The sequence below is a fragment of the Athene noctua genome, chromosome 1 (assembly GCF_965140245.1).
Source record: "Athene noctua chromosome 1, bAthNoc1.hap1.1, whole genome shotgun sequence".
NCBI lineage: Eukaryota > Metazoa > Chordata > Aves > Strigiformes > Strigidae > Athene > Athene noctua.
Window position 1 is genome coordinate 40,326,958 of NC_134037.1, and position 19,751 is coordinate 40,346,708.

The 19,751-nt window shown below is 43.4% G+C and overlaps 2 protein-coding genes across 3 annotated transcripts in view; both read left to right on the forward strand.

Annotated features, from left to right (window-relative positions):
* The first annotated feature begins 15,637 nt into the window (after window positions 1–15,637).
* Window positions 15,638–18,237, forward strand: RIPPLY2 (ripply transcriptional repressor 2). The gene is made up of 3 exons (XM_074922760.1): window positions 15,638–16,054; window positions 16,193–16,257; window positions 18,046–18,237. The coding sequence occupies exons 1-3, from the start codon at window positions 15,842–15,844 to the stop codon at window positions 18,209–18,211; spliced, it is 444 nt and encodes a 147-aa protein (XP_074778861.1). The 5' UTR covers window positions 15,638–15,841; the 3' UTR covers window positions 18,212–18,237.
* A 973-nt stretch (window positions 18,238–19,210) lies between these two features.
* CYB5R4 (cytochrome b5 reductase 4) overlaps window positions 19,211–19,751 on the forward strand; it is a 38,703-nt gene continuing 38,162 nt past the window's right edge. For both annotated transcript variants that reach the window (XM_074895971.1, XM_074895972.1), the window contains exon 1: window positions 19,211–19,335. In XM_074895971.1, the coding sequence (XP_074752072.1) occupies window positions 19,261–19,335 (75 nt within the window). In that variant the 5' untranslated portion in view covers window positions 19,211–19,260. The remainder of the gene's footprint in view (window positions 19,336–19,751) is intronic.

A 19,751-nucleotide genomic window follows, 5' to 3' on the forward strand; every position in this document is an offset into this window, starting at 1 on the left:
TCCCCTCTCTCCTTATCCCAAAGAAATAATTTCCTGTATTCACACAAGAGATTCCACTCATAAGATACAGAACAACAGAGTAAAATTACCTTCCTAAGTGATAAGTGTGATCAACACTTGCTAGAAAACATTTCAGGACCATTTGTAAAAATAGTAGAAGTTGTGTTGTTTGTATTAGCACTCTGAACTATTCCCAAACTGAGACCAGATCTTTGTGTTTTCTCAGGCATAAGGGGAAGTGTTAGTGTTTACCGAGTCAGAATGTTGTTGCTTAAGGAGCTTAATTAAATATATCATTCCTGGCTTGTGGTGTCTCAAGGCAAGTCACAAAATGCACTGAGACACCAGAAAAAGGCAGATGAGCACAACCCAATTTTCCATGTTTTCTGAGCAACCAACTGCAGCAAGGGAAAGTATCAGTCTGAAAATAACCTTATTACTGTTAACTTTTTTTAAACCAAATTCTCACCAAAGAAGGTGAAAGTGGAAGTATGGAAGTCATTGAATTGCACATTGAAAGGGATATATTTAATTTATTATTTGAATTAATTTATTATATGTATTTAAATTATTATATGAATTAAAGATGTTTATCTTCATTGAAATAACGAGATGGGGGCTGCTGTGATCCATTCAACTAAGAAAGACTTGGTATTCCTGTTTAGTTTCCAGTTACAAATGAGAGCCCCTGGGATATGATAACTTAGCTGGAGCTGTTCATCTTGAAATTATCACTTGGAATCCAGCCCAGTTTGCAATAATCAAAGGTTATCATCTGATGGGTAGAAGTGGTGAAAATAACGACTTGGTTTTTCCTCCAACTTTTAAATTACTTTGGTTAGAATGTAAAAACAGTTACTCCTGGCTAGGCAGGGTGCCTGTCCAGTTCAGTCTCCAATACTGGATGCTGAGAAGGCTGGGATGTATCGGCCTTATCTATGTCTGATACTTTTTAAAATTTCTCTATGCTTTTGGTCCTGACAGCACTCTGTGGCAATAAGCTTCTCAATTTAATTATGCATTATATGAAAAAACATTGTCTGTTAATTTTAAGCCTTCTACATGGCAATTTTATATGATGCTTCTAGATCTTAGGTTATAAGAAATAGCTGTTTACTACCTCTATATCATTAATGATTTACAGACATTTGATAAAATTCTTTAAGTCACCTTTTTTTTCTAAGCTGAGGAGTCCTGTAATGTTTCCTCCCCTTAACTAAATGCTGTTTACAGTCCCTGATCCTAACTGCTGCCTTTCTGTACCTTTCCCAGTTATACTGTATCAAAGGAGCAAAAGTTCATGCAATACTCAAGATACAGTTTCACCAATGGCTCACAAGGTGTTATAATCATGGATTTTGTTTCATTTTGATATCTGCATTTAATGAATGGCTGATACCTTAAACAATGTCTAGTACATTAGTGAAGCATGACTTCAACCTTTACAAGCTATGCTTACTCCTTCATATATAAAACATTTACCATTAACTTATTCTTTTATGACTCCTGTCATTTACTTCTGACTAGCTTCATCATTTGTCAACAGCTCCCTTCTCGAACATGGAATGTTGGCGCCTTTTTCATTTTTGCAGGGATACTGGATTTGAATACCTCAGACTCACTGCTACAGAGTTATTCCTCTATAGTCATATGCAGAAATAGCTCTTGCAGATTGCTCAGGATTAAGTCTAGAGTGTTTTTTCCTTTTGTGGATCATCTGACTAGATGGGCCAAGAAGTAAAACTGTCTGAAACTGTCATCTCTGAATAATACCATGCTCTGAACTTGTTTGAATCCCCTGCAGGCAGCTGAAGTCTCCTGTTGCACCTACCTGACCCTTGCAGCCTTTAATCTGAGAGTGTTTTGCAGCTGTTGTCACCACTCGGTTAAGTCACTAACAGGACAGCCTTGACCACCAAGTGAATTTACCATGCTTAACTTTACCCACTGAACGGGTAGGCATTTTGTCGGTGCTGTCAGGTAGGCTCCTGAGCTTGTCATCAGCAGAGAGGGACAGGAACTTGCATGGTGAGTGGTTCCACCTATTTGGCACCCTGCCTTGGGATGGGGTGGGCTGGCCTCCAGACAGGCTGATCTGACCTCCGAGTACAGAACAACTGGGTTTTGACTATTGATCCTTCTTGGCTATGGAATTTCAAACTGAATTGATTTTACAGCACGTTTTCATTCTGTTACCAACTTGAAACTTAGCTTTCTTTTAACAAAGACTACTGCTCTTCTAGTGGTGTAATCTTCTCTGTTATCCAGATATATTTGTAATCTACCGTATTACAGCATCCCACTGTATCTTCTAGAAGATGCCTTCTATTAAAAATGTTTAAAATTAAATGTTACAGTTCACTAACCTCCATCCTTAAACTCCCAGCAGTCACACAGAGCACTTTCATGTGGAATATTGATCTAAACCTTTTTTGTATGCCTGATTTTCTTTGGATTGTTTGCACCAATCTTTGTTATTTCCTATCTGGATTTTGTTATCTTCTCTCAGGCACGCAGAGTGTTTTTGGTTTTAGCCTTTTGATAATGAGTCACTTCAACTGGCATGCTCTCCTGCACCTGTCATCTCGTCCTCAATCCTCCATTTAAAAATGCTCCTACAATCTTTTTTTTAATCCTGAGTGCTAGCATACTTCTTCCACTCCACACTGAAAGCTGAGGTTTTCACACATTCTGTATTTGCTTTTATTCTCTTTACTGGAATGCTGCTTTATGGAAACAAAGACTCTTATACACAATACTGGAGATGTTCAGGGAACAGTAATCTTAACCAATAAATATGAATATGTGTAATGTCCTCATGGGATACCTAATCATAGCAATCCAATTCAACAAAAGAGCAGAGAGACATGGTGAGTCTGTCCATCTTGCTGACAGACTTCCTTGACACAGCTCAGTTTGGTTAGGAGGAACTGCAAAACCAGTTTGTGCATAATTTATTAAAAATAGAGATGCATGTTTTTAAATAAACAAAATTCAAGTTATTTCTCAGCCTGTTCACAGTTATATTACAAAAATAAAGAAACATGCAGACTCGCACACACAGAGATGAACTTTCTGAAGTATATGATTTGTTGAAAATTATATCCTCAGTTCCAATGTTCACTGAGGCATGCTATTAAGCTGAGCTAATTTCTTGTGTCTGCCTCGGAAAGCCATTACTCCAACTGTCACTATGGTTTGCACACACAGCACAGAGAAGGACACAAAACCCATGTCCTCCTCCTCCAGGGAGTGCTCCCAGAGAGCTTACACCAACACTGCTTTCCGTCCTTGAGACCCATCCAAGTCTGTCCTGCTACTAGGCCTGTGATAGAGAATCCTGTGTCCATGTAAAGCCCATGAAAATAATGAAGTCTTATGCCACACATGCCTCTGGTCTTTCTCCACCGTCAGCCTTACATACAAAACTAAAGGTTGTGCTGGGGAGGCTGAGGCTGATGCTGTTCATAAATCCAAGCCTTTGCAGAGTATTCCCAATGCCTCCTCTCTCATTCCACTATGCCAAGGCCATCTTGGATGCAAGGGAGGATTAAGCCTGGTCAAGCTGGTACTTCCCAGGGATATTACATCCCACCCCCCAAAAAAATTTGGAATTCAGAAGATTAAAGCTGTTAGTATTTATGATATGATGACTGAGAACAAGGAAATGAAAACTCTGTGTGGAATTTCCTATATGTGTTGTTCATGCAAAAACCCTTGGGTATTTTACACAGAAATGTTGATTATAATTATAGTACTAGAACATTTTATCTGCCAAAGCGTCTGCTTTGCACCTGCTCTCCTGCCATGGAAAGGGAGCAATGAGAGAGAACAGAGGCTGCAGCAGGAAAGGGAAGCAGATCTAATATCCTTAGAAATTAGTTTTTCTTCAAACATCTTCTTGGCCTCAGCATGGGGAAAAACAAGTATGGCTCCTCCATGGTTACCTTGTTCATGGATATAAGCAATCTTCTGAAGGGCATCTCCAGTCTACAGTTCTTTGAAGAATTTAAATGAAAGGATGGATCCTCAGAAGCTGGTATTTTCTCTTTGGTTGAGCAGGCTCAGGTCTTGCAGTGTCAAGACACACTTTCTTCCCCTCCCTCCAATGGGAACGTGTTTATTGGCACTGCGGCATCAGCTGAGAATTGATATAACTCCCTTGCAGTTCAAAGTAAAATTGCTGCAGATTTCAGAGGGAGCCAGGGCAGGCTTTAAAACTGCATTTCGAGGTCATTGAAACCCTTCTAGGTTGCCAGCATGCTGCCAGTCAACATGAGGATTTTTTCTGATAAAAGCAAAAAATGCACGAGGAAATGAAGCCCCCACCTATTCTGCAGTTATTACATAGCCCTTGTTTTCATCCATTACTTATATAGGTCCAAATTCAAAGAAAAAGTCTTTGCTTCAACAAGGTGCTTGAGGACACATGTGTATAAAAGTTGCTTTAACAGAACATTCACTTAACGTTTGTACAAATTACGTCTAGCACTCCCTATTCATGTTCTCTGAATCCTCTCTAAGTGAATCAGTAAATAAATAAAACCTCTGTGAAATATACGCGTTTCAACGTATTTAAAATATTTACTTCAGACAAAAAGCTACTTGGTGCACATGTCAATATTTTATTTGGGATTATTTGCCAAATGCTAATGTCACAAACAATATGAACGATCTCTTGCAGTGCTGAGATAATGAATACCCAAGATAATAATTTCTATGATGAGCTCTGAATTTTAGCTGGAGAACACTCTGAGCATTCTTTGCATTTTAAATTATTTCTTATTAATAGCAGCACCATTAAAAAAAATATAGATTTATCAAAAGTTACATACTTAGGAAGAATTATCTGACAAGATTTAGATTTGTTATGTGTCAGTTTCCAACTAGGTCATATATATTCAAGTAATGTAATTGTATTTTATATATATAAACATCATATACATATATTCACAGCATATATATAAATATTCTGGGATGGTAAGAATTCTTTTAGATAATAAATATTTTATATAGAATATATTTGCACAGCATATCTATAACTATATAACTATAACTATATATTCTGTGAAGGTAAGAAAAACCAAATGGCAAGAATTTACAATGACTATTATAGCTACAAAGTGTTGTGATAACCAAAAAAAATGTTATGATACGAACTGCTATTTTGAAGAAAGAACTAGTTTAAGAAGACAGGAGGTAAATGTAATGGAAAAATTCAGACATTTTTTTTATACTTATGCTGCAGTAATGCCTGAAGGCCAGAGAGATACTTGGCTGACTAACAAAATGCTAATTATTCTGAGACTTCTGTTCCACAGAGTAAAGCCACATCAGTAACTCAAAAAGTGGGATCTGTGGAATTCTTAAAGCGTATTAATGAAAAAAATCCACCAGGAGAAAATATAAAAGATGAGGCAAGAAAATTTTCAATAATGTGATATCACCCTGATTTGCTATTCTGTATTTCATATTGTAAATGCTGGGATGTACAAGAATGCGATGTGTGATAATGAGATTGTGGCTGCAGGTCAAAGAGGAAAGAAATCAATAAAATTTTGAGCAGAGGAAGCTGATAAAAATATTGAGGATACGGCTGTAAAAACATCGTGATAGTGATCTTCAAGTTCTTTAAAAACGACAAATTTATGCCTCAGAGAAATCATCTACTTTGAAATTTTTCCCTGTAGTAATCTGAGTGTATATACTCATATCAAAACCAAATACCACACCCCATAGTTTATCACCTGATATAAAATATATTGAATATTTTGATATATTTTATAGTGAATACTCTAATATCTTGAATACTAAGTTGGGGCATACAAAGACATGAACAGAAGTTTTTGAGGGAAATTAGAAAGGGAACAATCTTGGGCAAAATCTCCAGATGGAATAAACCTGTCTCACACTCCCAGACAATCATTATTAAGACTGTGATAGTGAGCACCAGAAAGTTAGAAAAATGCCAGAACCATGGTTGTCTACACAACTTAAATTCAGTTTGTGTGCATATACATGTTATGGCAGCCAATGGCATCACCATCTTCTGTTTTTCACAAGCCCCTTCCCTCTCTTGGTGTCCAGAATAGGTGAGAACAATGTACTGAGTTGCTAAGTCAATATAAAATTTGTTCTCTGTACAGCCTGCACACTCTGGTGGTTTTCTCGCATAGCGAAAACTTACAGACAGGATTTCAAAATGCTCCTCTGGTGAGTTTTCTGCAGCGCCAGTAACTGTGGTGGCTGCAGGAATTAATGAACAGACTTCACAGAGACTTTAAGGGGTGCCTTACTACTGCTGCCATTTTATACATAGATAACTAAGGACAAACACTAATGTTAAAAAGGCTCTTTAAACCTGGCTGGCCCGTCTGAGATAATGATGATCTCATTTTCCCATAGCCTTGAATTATATAGCACTGCATTTAAGGTATGATTCTCATCAATTTCAGCTGCAGTCATGAACCTCAGATCCATAGTGTTCAAGCTATTTAGGACACACAAATGCCAAGAGGAAATTTGCACTTACAAACTCTGGGAGGGCTGGACTTAAAGATTTCTACAAATCAGACTACAGACTCTTGTATCAGACACACAAATATAGAAAACATCATTGGGATTCACATGACCTAGCTTGAGACATCTAAAAGCTATTTTCAAGCTAAACTAGATGTTTCTAAGCTAAACTAGTAATATTTTAGAGACAGCATAGAGACATAGACTGTGCCAAAGAGCTTGTCATCTTGCCTGCCCTGTACATTTTGGACATCTTAGACATCTTATCTCAGGATGAAATCAGTTGTCCTCTGAAGGTTCCTACCTCACAGCCTGAATTCACTACCTTAGACTTAGATGACTAACCATTAAATGCTTAAATTAGGTAACACACATGTGAACCTCACAGGTTTTTTTTTTTTTCAAAGGTTTCAGGATTTTTGAATGATCAACTTCAGAGTGTTAAAAGTGATCCCCATCACAGTCTGCAGGTGATTGTTTGTACAAACACAACAGTAGCACTTGGATAGGAAAACTTCAGGTTTGTGATGTAGGCTCTTGTTACTTGAACTAACAGAGTAACTGCTAGTGGTACCAACTCAGAGCCTCCTTAGGTGACGGGACCTTGCCGGCAGGTTTATCAGGCTTTGCTGGGGTAAGGTCTCCTGATGTCTGTCGCAGACTTTAGAAAGGTGTACACTGGGCCCACAATTCCTATATCTATGTTTTTTCCAAACATGATTTGTCTCTCTCTTTCCCTCAGATATACTAATATTTTAGACATGTCTCTTCCCAATTTTGGGTTTTCATCTCACTTATTAACCAGTCCCCAATTCTACCCTCAAGACCTCTCTCCAGACCACCTCTGGGACCAAGACATCCAGGTCCAATGTTACAAAGAACCTGTCTCATGCCTTTTGTTTTCCAAGTCTTTTGCCCATGTGTACACACCTGGAGCTCTTTTCTCTCCTCAGTCCTTGTCACCTCAGTCTTCTTACCCTATTAGTGCTACTTCTCTCTCCCAGTTTCTTCTCCCATCCGTCTTGCATCCTTCACACAGAACCCATTCCTGTCTGACATCACCACGTTACTCTTTCCCAGTCCAAACTGTACTTCCCATGCTCAGTGTTTTCATCTGCCAGCTCCTGTTCAAGCCATTCTTGCTTTGCTTCTGCAACCTTGCTCCTCAGTGACTTGTCCTGCCCTTTCGCTCCCCCTGTTCTCCACTGCCTAGTGGGCACTTGGATCCACTCTCCTTGCTCAAACATGGTCTGTTCTCCTCACATCTTTGAGCTACCCTTCCCCACACCTACTGGAGCTAACTCCTTCAGGATGCCTCCCCAGGACTCAAACTGTTTGGTCAGCCTGCTGAGATGTCCCTCATGAGCTCAAGCCCTGGTTCAGTTGTCCCCTGGACTCAGTACACATGGGTCTCCTTCTCTCCTCACCTCTCTCCACACCCATCCTGGTTCCAGTGTCAGGGCTCTGGGTGCACCAGCAGGCTCTGCCATGCAGATATGGGAGCATTAACTTTGTGGGCAGTCTCTGCTGGAAGGGGGAAGGGTAACCCACTCAGCAGGGCAGAAGTTGCTGTGACCCTGGAGATTTTGCTCCAGAAACTGGTTGTCTCTGTCTGTGGGATATGGGGGTGGCGTGAGGAGGATGGGTGAGTTGGCCTTAGAGGAGGCTCGGGAGCTCCTTCCAAAATCTGTGAACAGGCTCCCCTATTTGGTAATGATACAGTGTGGGATATCATGGCATGGGAAAACATGGTAGGAAGAGTCAGGTAGTTAGCAGGGCCACAGGCAACACTCTAAAGGTGAAAAACTGAGCTCTCTTGGTGAACAGGTCCATTACCAGAATGGCTGCTTTCCCCTGTGAGGGGACAGGTCTACTGTGAAACCCACAGACATGAGCTGCCACAGATGGGCGGGTGTGGAGAAGGTCTCCAAGCACCCCAGGAACTTTGCAGAGGCCATTGGTGTGGTCACAGGTCTCACGGCCAGGATGTAATCAACTACATCGGCCCATACTCTGGGCCACCCATCTGCCCAAGTGATCAGGTGGTGTGTCCTCCAGCAGGCCCCATGCCTGGCTGCAAGTACATTGGTTGGGAACTGGTGTCTGCCATGGTCCCCAAGCAGTGTATGGCTGCCTACTCCAAGTATAGAAAGATGTCATTTTCTAGTAAGCAGAGGAATGGAGAAAAGAGAGGCTGCAGACCCTGTTACTGCAGTTGGGGTCCTGCAGCCCAGTCCCAGTTCCCCTTCACCTCCTTCTCCAGGCTCAGCCTTCCACTGGGCTAAATAAACCTCCCCACTGCCTTCCCTGAGGTCCTGACTCTCAATATCCCACAAACCTCAGCCTCAATCTCATTTCCCAGTGTGTGTCTGCCACTAAAGCACTTGTCCAATTCTTCCCCTCCTCCTCCTAGAAGTGGAGGAGAGCAGAATAAAACCAAGTGCCTCCCAGTCTGGGTAACTCACTTCAAGAGCTACTCCAGTCTCCAGCAACACATAGCTCAGATTGCAAAGAGAGCCTTGGTCAGTTCTGGATGAAATGAACCACAGGCAGATTTAATTCTTCAAAGTCTTTTTAATGAGCAACTCAAACTATCTTTTTTTTTTTTTTTTTTTTTTTTAATAGACCTGGAAATTGACTGAATTTGAGTGGATTTCCAGAGAAAAAACTAAAAGGCAAATACCTGGTACAAAGATAAATTTGTCTTCCAAATATATCCAGTGCTTCTGTATTTGTTAAACTCCTCCCCAAAATAAGGCACTAGAAGTTTTTTATATTCCAAGATGATGTTTCTACCATTTCTCCCTCATTCTTGGAAACAGCTCAATGATTTGAGCTGTCATATTTTGATTGCAGTTTCCCACCAAACCAAGCCTGAATAAATATACCATGGGAAAATTTACTCCAAATAAAATTTGTAAAGTTATAAGCAATGGAAACTGTGATTTTTAAGGGTACTGACAGGCAGCCTTAAAAATAACTGACAGCAGTATTTACCTTTGGTACTTTTGCCATTTGTCTGCATCTTCATTAAGACATGCAGACTACCAGCCCGTACAATGAACTCCCTATTCCTTGTGTTCAGTGCTACTGTTAAGGATCACTGGGATGTGAGCATGCAGTGAAGAAATACTGAAAATCTGCCACAATGGAATTTGCAGCCTCATACCACCAGTCACAAGAAGCCAGGGAGGAACCCAGGGCTGGGGGGGGTCTCTGTCAGTGCTTATCTCCAAGCGCCTGTGTAAGAGCTCTGACATCCCCGCAGTGCAGTACAAGATACTGTGTGTACTCCGCAGGGCTGGTACTGCTATCTTTAGGACTCACGTTGCCTGTCTCAGGTGCTTGTTTGTCAGAGGTATAGCTCACACATCACTATTTCTTGTAATTCATTCCCTCCTGCCAGAGGTTAAATGCTGCATTATATACATCGCTAGCTGAGTGGCATGCATCCTTTCTGAGAGTTGATGCCGTGCTGATGTCTTAGAGATACAGGGGAAATTGAAAAAAACCACTCTGCTTCCATGACTATCTTTGTAGCCAGAAAAGCAATAAATGTGAAGAAGTGGTTAATTGAACAGAACACTGTGAGAAGAGAGATGACACTGCTAGGGACTGTATTACCAGAGGAGTCAGATCAGGACACTCCAATGATTATCTAATTTCTTCGTCTCTTCTGTCAATAGCTGTTGGGCTAGAGCAACTCTATTTCATTTGGCTGCTTCTCTTCAGAGGTGAGAGGGCAAGTCCTGCCCATGCCACACTGCAGCACTGTGCGCTCCAACTGCAGCAAACACCGTGACATTATGCTGCATTACACTGAGCAAGCCAGACACTTCTGCTGAGCCCTGGCATTAATGATGTATCAGTGTTTCACTGACTCCCATTCTATTAAAATAAGTTACAAGATTGGTGTTCAGCACTGATGTGTCTGTTTCTTACCTGCATGGAATTTAAAGTGCCCATAACTCAGCAACAAATGATGTTCCTATTTTTTAAAAGATCCCTGTAGCTGGTGACTGATCCCATTACACATTCTGAGTCCCTTAATGTGTTGCTTTCCCATGTGGATACATTATCCCTTACCATTTGCCAGCCTGGGCCTGGGAGCGGAGGGCAATGGGGGAGGGAAATGAGGAAGCCCAACCTGCTGTGTGGAGTCACACCTTGCCACATAGACATGCGGGGGCCTCAAGTAGGTGTGCGTGTGCCACACACACAAACACAAACATATTGCTTATTCCCCCGCAGATACCAATGATCACCCGAACGTGCTCATGGGACCACAAAGTTTGCAACGGCAGCAGCGCTGGGATAAATCTGGGAAAGTTGGAGGTTTTCAGCCACATGGACAGAGAAGACTGTAGAGCTGTGCCTCGTCAAGTGAGGACAGTCAGTGCTAACTCCTCTAACCCTAGGTCATCAGGAACTAGGTTCCCAAGAGCACAAATAGGGTGAAAAGACATGTGCTTTCCTGGGAATGCATCCCTCCTTTTCACAAAGTTTTCTCTCCAGAGTTCCTGCAACCCTTCACATCCAGTTGAACATAGGAAGGGGAAGAATAATTTTCTCCATAACCTGAAGAATGACGTTTAATACTATAAATAACAGTCTAGCCAAAATCCAGAGAGATGGGAAGTGGGATGGATGTCTCCATGAAAGAGCATTCCATCTTTAGGCCTCCAAACATACCTCTCTGTAGGAAACACCAGGCACTCTGGCTTAAGTGTAATTACACTGTTCGAATATATGCTGCATTTTTGTATACAAATAGGATGGAAAAAATACACAACAACAATAGGACAAGCGGTCTTCATTAGCCTAGCAATAGTTTTACAACCACGGGTAAGGTGAATAGACTGATCTGCTGATTAAATTCTGTTCTTTTGGGTTTTTTTAATAAGAAAACTTAACTTGTATTTATTTTATTTTTTAGAACCTAGTTTGGATCTCATTATTATTTACTGACAAAAAAATTCATTTTGTGGAAATGTTGAACCAAGCCCACTTTCAGGTACATTAGTGATATCGAAAATACTGTATGAAAAACAAATAAGGGTGAAGACAGAGATTGGTAAAATCATCTCTGTTGTTCTTCGTTCTTTAGAAACTGATATTTTACTTTCAAAATACTCTATATATCGTATCACAAATAAAAAAATGCTTGATGCCTCTAAGACTGCAAAGTTTCCAGTAAAGTAATTATAACTGCACACAGATGAACTCGAAGTTGTGAACATAAATTTCCTAGGCAAACTTTGCATTTACTGGCAAAAAATGACCCATCTATGAGATAACAGACCGAACATGTAAATAAATGACAGATGTGTGTACAGTCAATATCTGTATGCAAATACCACGCATACACTTACTTTCCAAAACCCGGTCCCGAAATGTTGCCAAAATTGGAAGCATCAGATGAAGCCAGGCTATAAAATACTTAAGATCAAATTTTGTCTGTTAATCAGTTTCCTCAGACCAGTCTCAGTAAGCAGAGGAGCAGTTCCACATGTTTGACCTTGCCTTTCTCACTAAAACAAAATCCTAATAAGATCAAGCCAATTTGCTCCCTATATTAACTCATGTGACAATTTTCATACAATGTCCCTATTTTACTAACAAGTGAGAGCGATCACTGCCTTTGGAGAGGCTAATATGAAGCCAGCTGAGTGTCCTCTGTCCAGATATTCCCATGTCCAAGTGTGATTAGCACTGTCTTGTCAAATTTAGCTCTAAGCCATTTGTGAACACCTTCTTTGTTTATAGTAGCACACTCAAATCTGCACAGACCTCTGTGTTTGCTCTTCTGCATATCCTATTAACAGTGCATTACATTTCAAGATGTCATACTGCAGAAAGCCACAAAAGCACTTTTAATCAATTTAAACCAAACCAACTGAATTACTTTCATTCTGGATAAATACTGCTTGGTTTACATTTTGAAAAAACAAAATTGTTTTTTTAGTTCTGCTGCTGTAAATCCAGAGTGACTGTACAAGAATTAATTGTACCACAGTTGAAACTGTTCAGTTGCAATTATACAAAAATCCCTATAAAAATCAAACTGTGGCTAAACAGAATTGAACTCTGTAAACTGACAGCTGTGACCTGCTTGGGAAGTGATACAAGGAAATAAAAAAAGCCTATGATCTTGAGAGAAATTTTCAAGAAGATGAGAACTAATGGAATATGTAAGAGAGTAAATAAAACCTTGTAACATATTTCAGTTTTCATTCCACTATAATATTTCCACCACAGTGTATTAGATCCTGACACCCAGCCTTGCTTTACTAAAGGCAGTCTAGTTATGTGCATACAACCAAGAGCAACCTTCAGCTCAGCAGTTATACTTTTTTTAAAAAGCTGAAATATGAAAAATCAGGAATTAAGGCACAGAAAGGAGAACAGCGATTTAATTAGATGAGTCAAGAATGCACAAGGGGACTGCCTCTATCAGACTTCACACTGAATTCAGAACTATGCTTTCCACTAGTATATGCAAAAAAATATTCTTATGCATGTTCCATCACTCCCATTTGACCAACTGTTTGCTCAGCAGCTGTAAGTAGCACCTGTCTACAGAGGTTTTAGCACGATCAAACCATGGCTCGGATAGTAACTTACCAATGCACCATTATTCTTGCTCTGTGCACAATCCGAAGAATAAAAGACAGTTATGACAAAGAATCTTCTAGTCTTGATTTGACAATTTCTAGCCTATATTTCAAGGTCAGTGGGAAGATGGCAAAATGTGAGGGTTTTTTGGTTGGGTTTTCTTTTTTTATGGTGTCAATAAGTTACTATTGCAAAAACAGACATTTGTATTTCTCTCAATAAACAGGACTGCATTACTAAACTATAAAGCCAAGAAGAGTCATATAGTGTGAAAATATGCAAGGGAACAACAGCTGTTAGTCATTATTTTCTCCTTATCCTTTCAACACCTCTGTTTCAGTTTGCTCTCTAATGGGTAAATCACACTTTCTCCCTAGGACATTTTCTCATTTTGGGCAGGTACTGTAAAGAATCCTGACAATTAAGAGTCATTGGCCAAAGACACCCCTTCTTTTGTTGCTTTTACTGTAGACATTGAAACTCATTTTTATGCTTTATCAAACAGATAAAGCTGATGTGTTCTCTTAGTTCTTTGTCATTACTAACATGATGGAGAATGTTTCTGCTTTTCTTCTTTAGACAATGAACCTAGCCTCTTTTTTTTTTTTTTTCTTACACAGCCTGTTATATTTCTCAAAAGAGAAATACCAACTACAAAAATTATTGCTCTCACTTCATTTAGACAAAAGAAGAATCGACCATCAGACAGCTTTTAAACATCTGGTTTATGCTTTACCTCATCTGACAAGGTTTCACAGTAGCCATTTGGAAACAGAGGAAAAATAGATACAATTTTGCTTATGATCAAACTCAGCTTATTGCACAAGCTACTTTGTTCTCCATTTCTTAACTGTAAGATGAATATTTATTGGAAGTTTGAGCCTTTTGTTCACTCTGATTTTGATTAATCTGACACTAGGCCACAGTGAAAATGAGGCGGGAAAAAAATGCAAACAGCTACAAACATCACAGTGCAGTAAAATTACTCTGGAAATCTTATTCTTTTAAACATTTGGCTTAACCTCAATGTCCGACTAAACTGGGCTTTTCACTTTTCATTTTCCTTTAGTAACTTCTAAAGTCATAGTAATTATCAATTTTTCCAAGCAGTTAAATGACAGAAACCTCTGAAATGACAGAATACATCCGCTGATGAAGTTGGAATGTATCACAGCATGCACAGGCTTAAATGCATACACTCATCATTCTATTTCTCTTTCTAAGTAAGAGGTTGTTATTATTCAGAAAGACAATTCAGCCTACATCTGGTTTTGACTTAGAGATCTGAAAAAAACCCGCTATTAATCTGATTACACTTCCCACACAGCTTCTAATATGTAACTTCTTTACAACTGATACTACTTATACTATTTAGTGAATTGGGTTGTCCTTAAGATATTGTGAAGAAGGCACAAGCAACCTTCTATCTGCAGCTGTTCTTGGGCAGTACTAAGGTAGACACACTCCTTATGGCTATGCCCAAAAAGGCAAAATATTATTCCAGAGAGTACAGTGCCTCAATCTTTGTGGTGCCTCAGTAATGTGAGTCTTTAATGGGCCAATAAATTACCGGGGTCTGAAGCCCTGCTTCAGCATCTAGGGCAGCTCCATCCTACCAGCCCTCCTAGCTTCCCCAGGGCTGATACTATTACTGTTCATAGCTCTTACATGTGATCACCGTCGTTCCTGTCCCCCTCACACGCATCGATGTTTGCAATCTCAGAAAGAAAAGGGGGGGGGAGAGAGAAAATAAAAATAGAAATAAAAATTAGCTCCCTTGGTACCAGGGAACATGGAAACGGTACAAGTCTGGCATAAAACCTTGTGTATGTAGCAACAGCATCTGACGCTGGCAGCAGAATGAAGTATCAGCACCACATCAAAAAGAATAAGGAAGGTTTCCTTTAGGGTAAAAATACCCTATAAAAAAAAAACCCAAAAAAACCCCAAAACCCCAAAACAACAGACAAACACAAACAAAACCAAAAAAAAACCCACAAAAAGCCACTATGCTAACTAAGCAAGCAATGTTATCTTGGGGGGAATATGTCACGGAGCGTAGCGGGGGGATGCGTTATGAAATAGGGACCCTCTAAGGAGTGTCATCCCCCCGGAGTGTCATCCCTTTGTCCTTCCCTGCGCGCCCCTCGCCCCCCCTCCGCCCTGTTCCAGCGGGGAGTGGCGGGCGCTGCCGGCACCAGCGCGGCCGCGGTGCGGTGCGCGGTGCAGCGACGGCGCTGGCTCGGCCGCGTCTCCTTTCCCTCACGCCTCGCCTCGCCGCTCGAGGGGATAAACAAAGACGGTTTTAACAACAGAAGGCCGAGCGGGGGACGGGGGGGTTTGACCCCCGCCGCCGCCGCCGGGGTGGGAGGGCGGCCCGGGCACGGCCCCGGTGCTGCCTCGCCTCGCGTCGCGCCCCCCGCTCCGTTCCCACAGCGGCTCCCCCCTCCCCCCGGCAGCAGCCATGTGTCTGCCCGAGTGCGATTAACGCCGACCTGCCAAATCCCCCCCCGGCCATTTGGGCCATGCACGCGCCCGCGCCCCGTGTTTACACAGCGGCGCCTTCGCGCGGAGCCTTTTTGTTGATGGCGCTGGCAAATGAGCCGGGGGAGGTGGGCTCCGCGGCCCGCAGCGGACGCCGCCGGCTATAAAAACCTCCGGGCCCGGGGCGGGCAGGACCAGGCGAGCGGCCGCGGACCGGCGGAAGATGGAGGGCGGAGGGATGGGGTGCGGCTGCCCCCGCCCGCCCTCGGCGGCGCTGCCCCCGCAGGGCTATTCGCCCCTCTCCTCCTCCTCCCCTCGGTGCGGGGCGCGGCCCGGCCCTGCCCTGCCCTCGCCCCGCAGGTCTCCGTCCTTCTGGAGGCCCTGGGTGCCCGCGCCGAGCGAGGCGGGACGGCGGAGCGGCCCCGGGCCCGGCGCGGTGAGTGGGGCGGCGCGGGGCGCCTGCCGCCGGCATCGCCCCGCTAACGTGTAGGGAGCCCCGGCGGGGTGGCCGGGCGGGCGCCCCCAGGCCTGGGTGCCCACCCCCCCGGGCTGACCTCTGCTTTCTCCTCCCCAGCCTCACAGCCCCTGCGAGCTGGCAGAAGCCTCCCGAAAGCTGGCGCAGTACACGCATCCCGTCAGGTAAGTGGCGGCCCCGGACCGCCGCCCGTTCCCGCCGGGGCAGCTGCGGATTCCGGGCCCCCTCGCTGCGCGGCCGGGAGGGAAGGGACCCTTGCTCGGCAGTGGCGTGCCGGGCCAAGCCCCTATGTTTGTTCCCACCCATATATGCATGAATATAAAGATCGTTATTTATGAAGATATTAAAGTGCCGTCGAAGTGATGTAGCCATCAAAGTGCTTTTGAACGACAGGTCCTTGGACTGATGATTGCCAGCACTTGTGGATTTACCGGGTCTTTAAGAGGAGATGTTGAGATGCTCCCGTGGTGTGGGCTTAGACATGTTATGCAGTTATGTGGACGGTGGGGGTTTTTTTCTGTGGTGGCAGAGTTGGCTGAAGCACCTTGCTGCTCATTCCTGTGCCCAGGATTAAACCAGGGAGCGGGGAGAGCTCCTGGGCTGTCTGACTGTACAAACCTCCAGCGGCCGGCTGCAGGGGAGCAGGTGCAGGTGTGGGAAAGAGTGGCAGGAGGAGAGGGTATGGGCTGACAGTATTGCTGAGGAAAACACTCATGTAACTGCTGCTTTAATGACGAAGGTAATGAGAGTATCTGCAGTGGCAGTTCTGAAAATAAAATAACTGCACTTGAATCTGCAGGAGTCTGTATTCAGCGGTACTAGTAGGTGTTGCAAGGTGCTTAAAGTAATTGCACAGGTAGTTCTTCCAGACAAAATGCAGCTTTCTCCTAAATCTAGGCTCTGATCCTTCAAATTCTGATGCACAGACTATCTAAGCAATTGCACAGACCCCAACTTAACCGTGGCTGCTCTGGGGCTTAGGTATGAGAATGTTAACAGCTCGCCATTCTCAGTGTTCCGTGCAGCAAAGTCAGTTACTTTGTGCTGCAAAGCAAGCTGCCTTCTGTTAAATGGTAGCCTAGATAGCACTTTTTGTAATTGCTAGAAACCTAGTTCTGTTTCTGAATGTATTTCTATCATAAGCAATCTGTAGTCAGCATTTTATTATGTTGCGGTATGCTAGTTTCTTAGTTGTTGGGACTTCTACTATCTGTTTCTTCCAGCTACTTCCAAATTGTATGCAAAAGAGAATGCTAGTTGAAAAGGAACTGTGGAATGTATTAATTGCAATGTATTATCTCAATGTATATCTGATAGCCCTTGCACCACGATATTATCAGGAATTTTCATGTTAATTTCTGAGTACAACACAGACAAAAATCTAGACCCAAGTGGTGTCTTTTGCAAGGAGTCTGTTGGATGATTCTTCTTGAACAGACAGGAATTTGGGGTGAAATATCAAGGTTTGATTCCCTTTAACACTACTTTCACTTAGAGATTTGTCTCAGACCATTGTAAACAAAGACTTAGGTTGGGGACCTTCAGTAAGAAGACTACTAATTTAATCCACATATATTGGGGATCCTGTTTGCCCACACTGGAACCATTCCTAGGGAATATAATCAGTGTCAGTATTATGTGGATCAGGTCCCCAGGTAATGCTGTTAATGAGGTACCGGAGTGGTAAGTTTCAAATGCAAAGGATCTTTGGCTTAAGAGTAGTTTTGCTGCAAAACTAGCACTTTAAGTGCATCTTTATCTCTTTGGATGAAAATACAGAATCCAGAGAATATTTTTTTCTATTTAAATGTAGAAAGCAGTTTTACATTTGAGTGCATGTGGAAAAACTGTAGGATGCACTTCTTAGAATTTCACTGCTGTTTCTTGTCTATCAGCCTCCAAGTACAATATGCAATAACAATAAGCAAACCTATTGTGTATACTTGTTTCAGACTATTTTGGCCCAAATCAAGGTGCTATGATTACTTATATCAGGAAGCTGAAGCACTTCTGAAAAACTTTCCGGTTCAAGCTACAATTTCCTTTTATGAAGACTCGGATAGTGAAGATGATGAAGATGAACTGGAACAAGAGTCAAGAACTGAATCAGATTGCTGATTGCAGGAAAGGCCAATGCAACTTCTAAGACTTAATTTAATATAAAAATATAGTATTTTTAAAGATAATTTATTTGTAAGTTATTCTTAATAAAACTGAAATGTCTTGTAATTTTACGTACACCTTTTTCTTTCATTCTATTTCTGTCCTGTTTTAGGCAGGGAAGGTATTGATTAGTTTTGTGTTTGTGGTTGTGTTTTTTTTTTTTATCTGGGGTCCTATATTTTTTAGACTGGAACTTTTAGGAGCAGAGAACAGATGCCTTGCCTTAAAGGGCTCTATGGTTATGTAACTTCCTCAGAATTTGGAGACACAAGGAAAGCTTTTTCATTGTGACTTAGTAGGCTCCATGTGGAAGCATATAAAGAAATCATTGGATTAAGTATTCTAATGTTATGCCTGCTGTTACAGTGGGGTTTCAAACATTGAAAAGAGAAATGCCATAGCTGTTTTTTTCAGATAGAGAAGGGCCCAAGCTCTCTAGCTTTTGCTTTTAAAGAAGGGGTTTGCCTTAAGTCACTCATGCTCTCTTGTGTACATGAGCTGTATTGTTATACATAAATACAGTATGAAACCATTAGGTTTTTTTGGAAAGTGGACATCATGAAGTGAGATAAAGGTCTAATGTGAGTTGTTTTGATTGTCAACTTGTTTTTGATAATCGAAGCAAAAGTTTGCTACCAATCATCACACAGGCCAAGGCTCAGAAAGAAAACGAAAATAACCCAAAACATGAATTCAAATGGCAGTGTCTCCGACGAACACCTTGTGCACACACCTGACCCTGCCCTCGCCCCTTTGCGTTGGGTTTGAGCCACCGCCCCGCACCGGGACCCCGCAGGCCCAAGATGGCACCGGGGCTGTCCGGTCCCAGGCGGTTTCTACGGAGACCCCCGACTCCGCCCGGCGCCGCAGCCCGGCCGGTTCCGGTAGGCCGCGGCCCGCCTGAACCCCGCCCGGGCCCGGGCCCCGCCCGCCGCCGCGCCTGCGCCCTGGGCCGGAGCGCTCCGCCCGCCGGCGGGGCGCAGGCCGCGGCCCGGGCCGGCAGGATGCTGAACGTGCCGCCGCAGGCCTTCCCCGCGCCGCGCTCCCAGCAGCGGGTGGCTGCCGGCGGCCGCGCCAAGGTAGGGACAGCCCGCCCGCCGCCGCGGGGGTGGGGGTCAGCCGCAGCCGGCGCTGGGGCCTGCTGGCGCCCTGCGGGGCCGCCGGTGACCGCCGCTCGGGGCGGGTGGAGGGCGCCGGGCCGAGGCCCCGGCCCCGCCCCCGGTCCGGTGGGATCAGCGTTTTCCGCTCTTGGCTTAGGCCGGCTACGTGGTCTGGCTCCTCTCGGCGGAGCGGCTGTGGCGTGCCGGGCGGGCCCGGTGGCGGCTGGGGCAGGGCTGTCTCTGGCCGCTTCCTTCGAGAGGTCTCGTACTCCCGCAATCGCCGAGGGGACGCGGCGGCTGTGGCAGCGCCCCCGGGCCAGGGGCCGGCTCTGCTGCGTCGCTGAAAAATACTTCGTACTTCCCCTTCTAGAAGACGGTGGGGATAGGGCTTCCTG

Excerpts from the sequence above, each read along its gene's own strand:
- RIPPLY2 (XM_074922760.1), top strand. The coding sequence starts at position 15,842 with ATGGAGGGCGGAGGGATGGGGTGCGGCTGCCCCCGCCCGCCCTCGGCG. Across the intron at positions 16,055-16,192 it reads GCGGCCCCGGGCCCGGCGCG|CCTCACAGCCCCTGCGAGCT; the intron begins GTGAGTGGGGCG and ends TCTCCTCCCCAG. Across the intron at positions 16,258-18,045 it reads CAGTACACGCATCCCGTCAG|ACTATTTTGGCCCAAATCAA; the intron begins GTAAGTGGCGGC and ends TACTTGTTTCAG.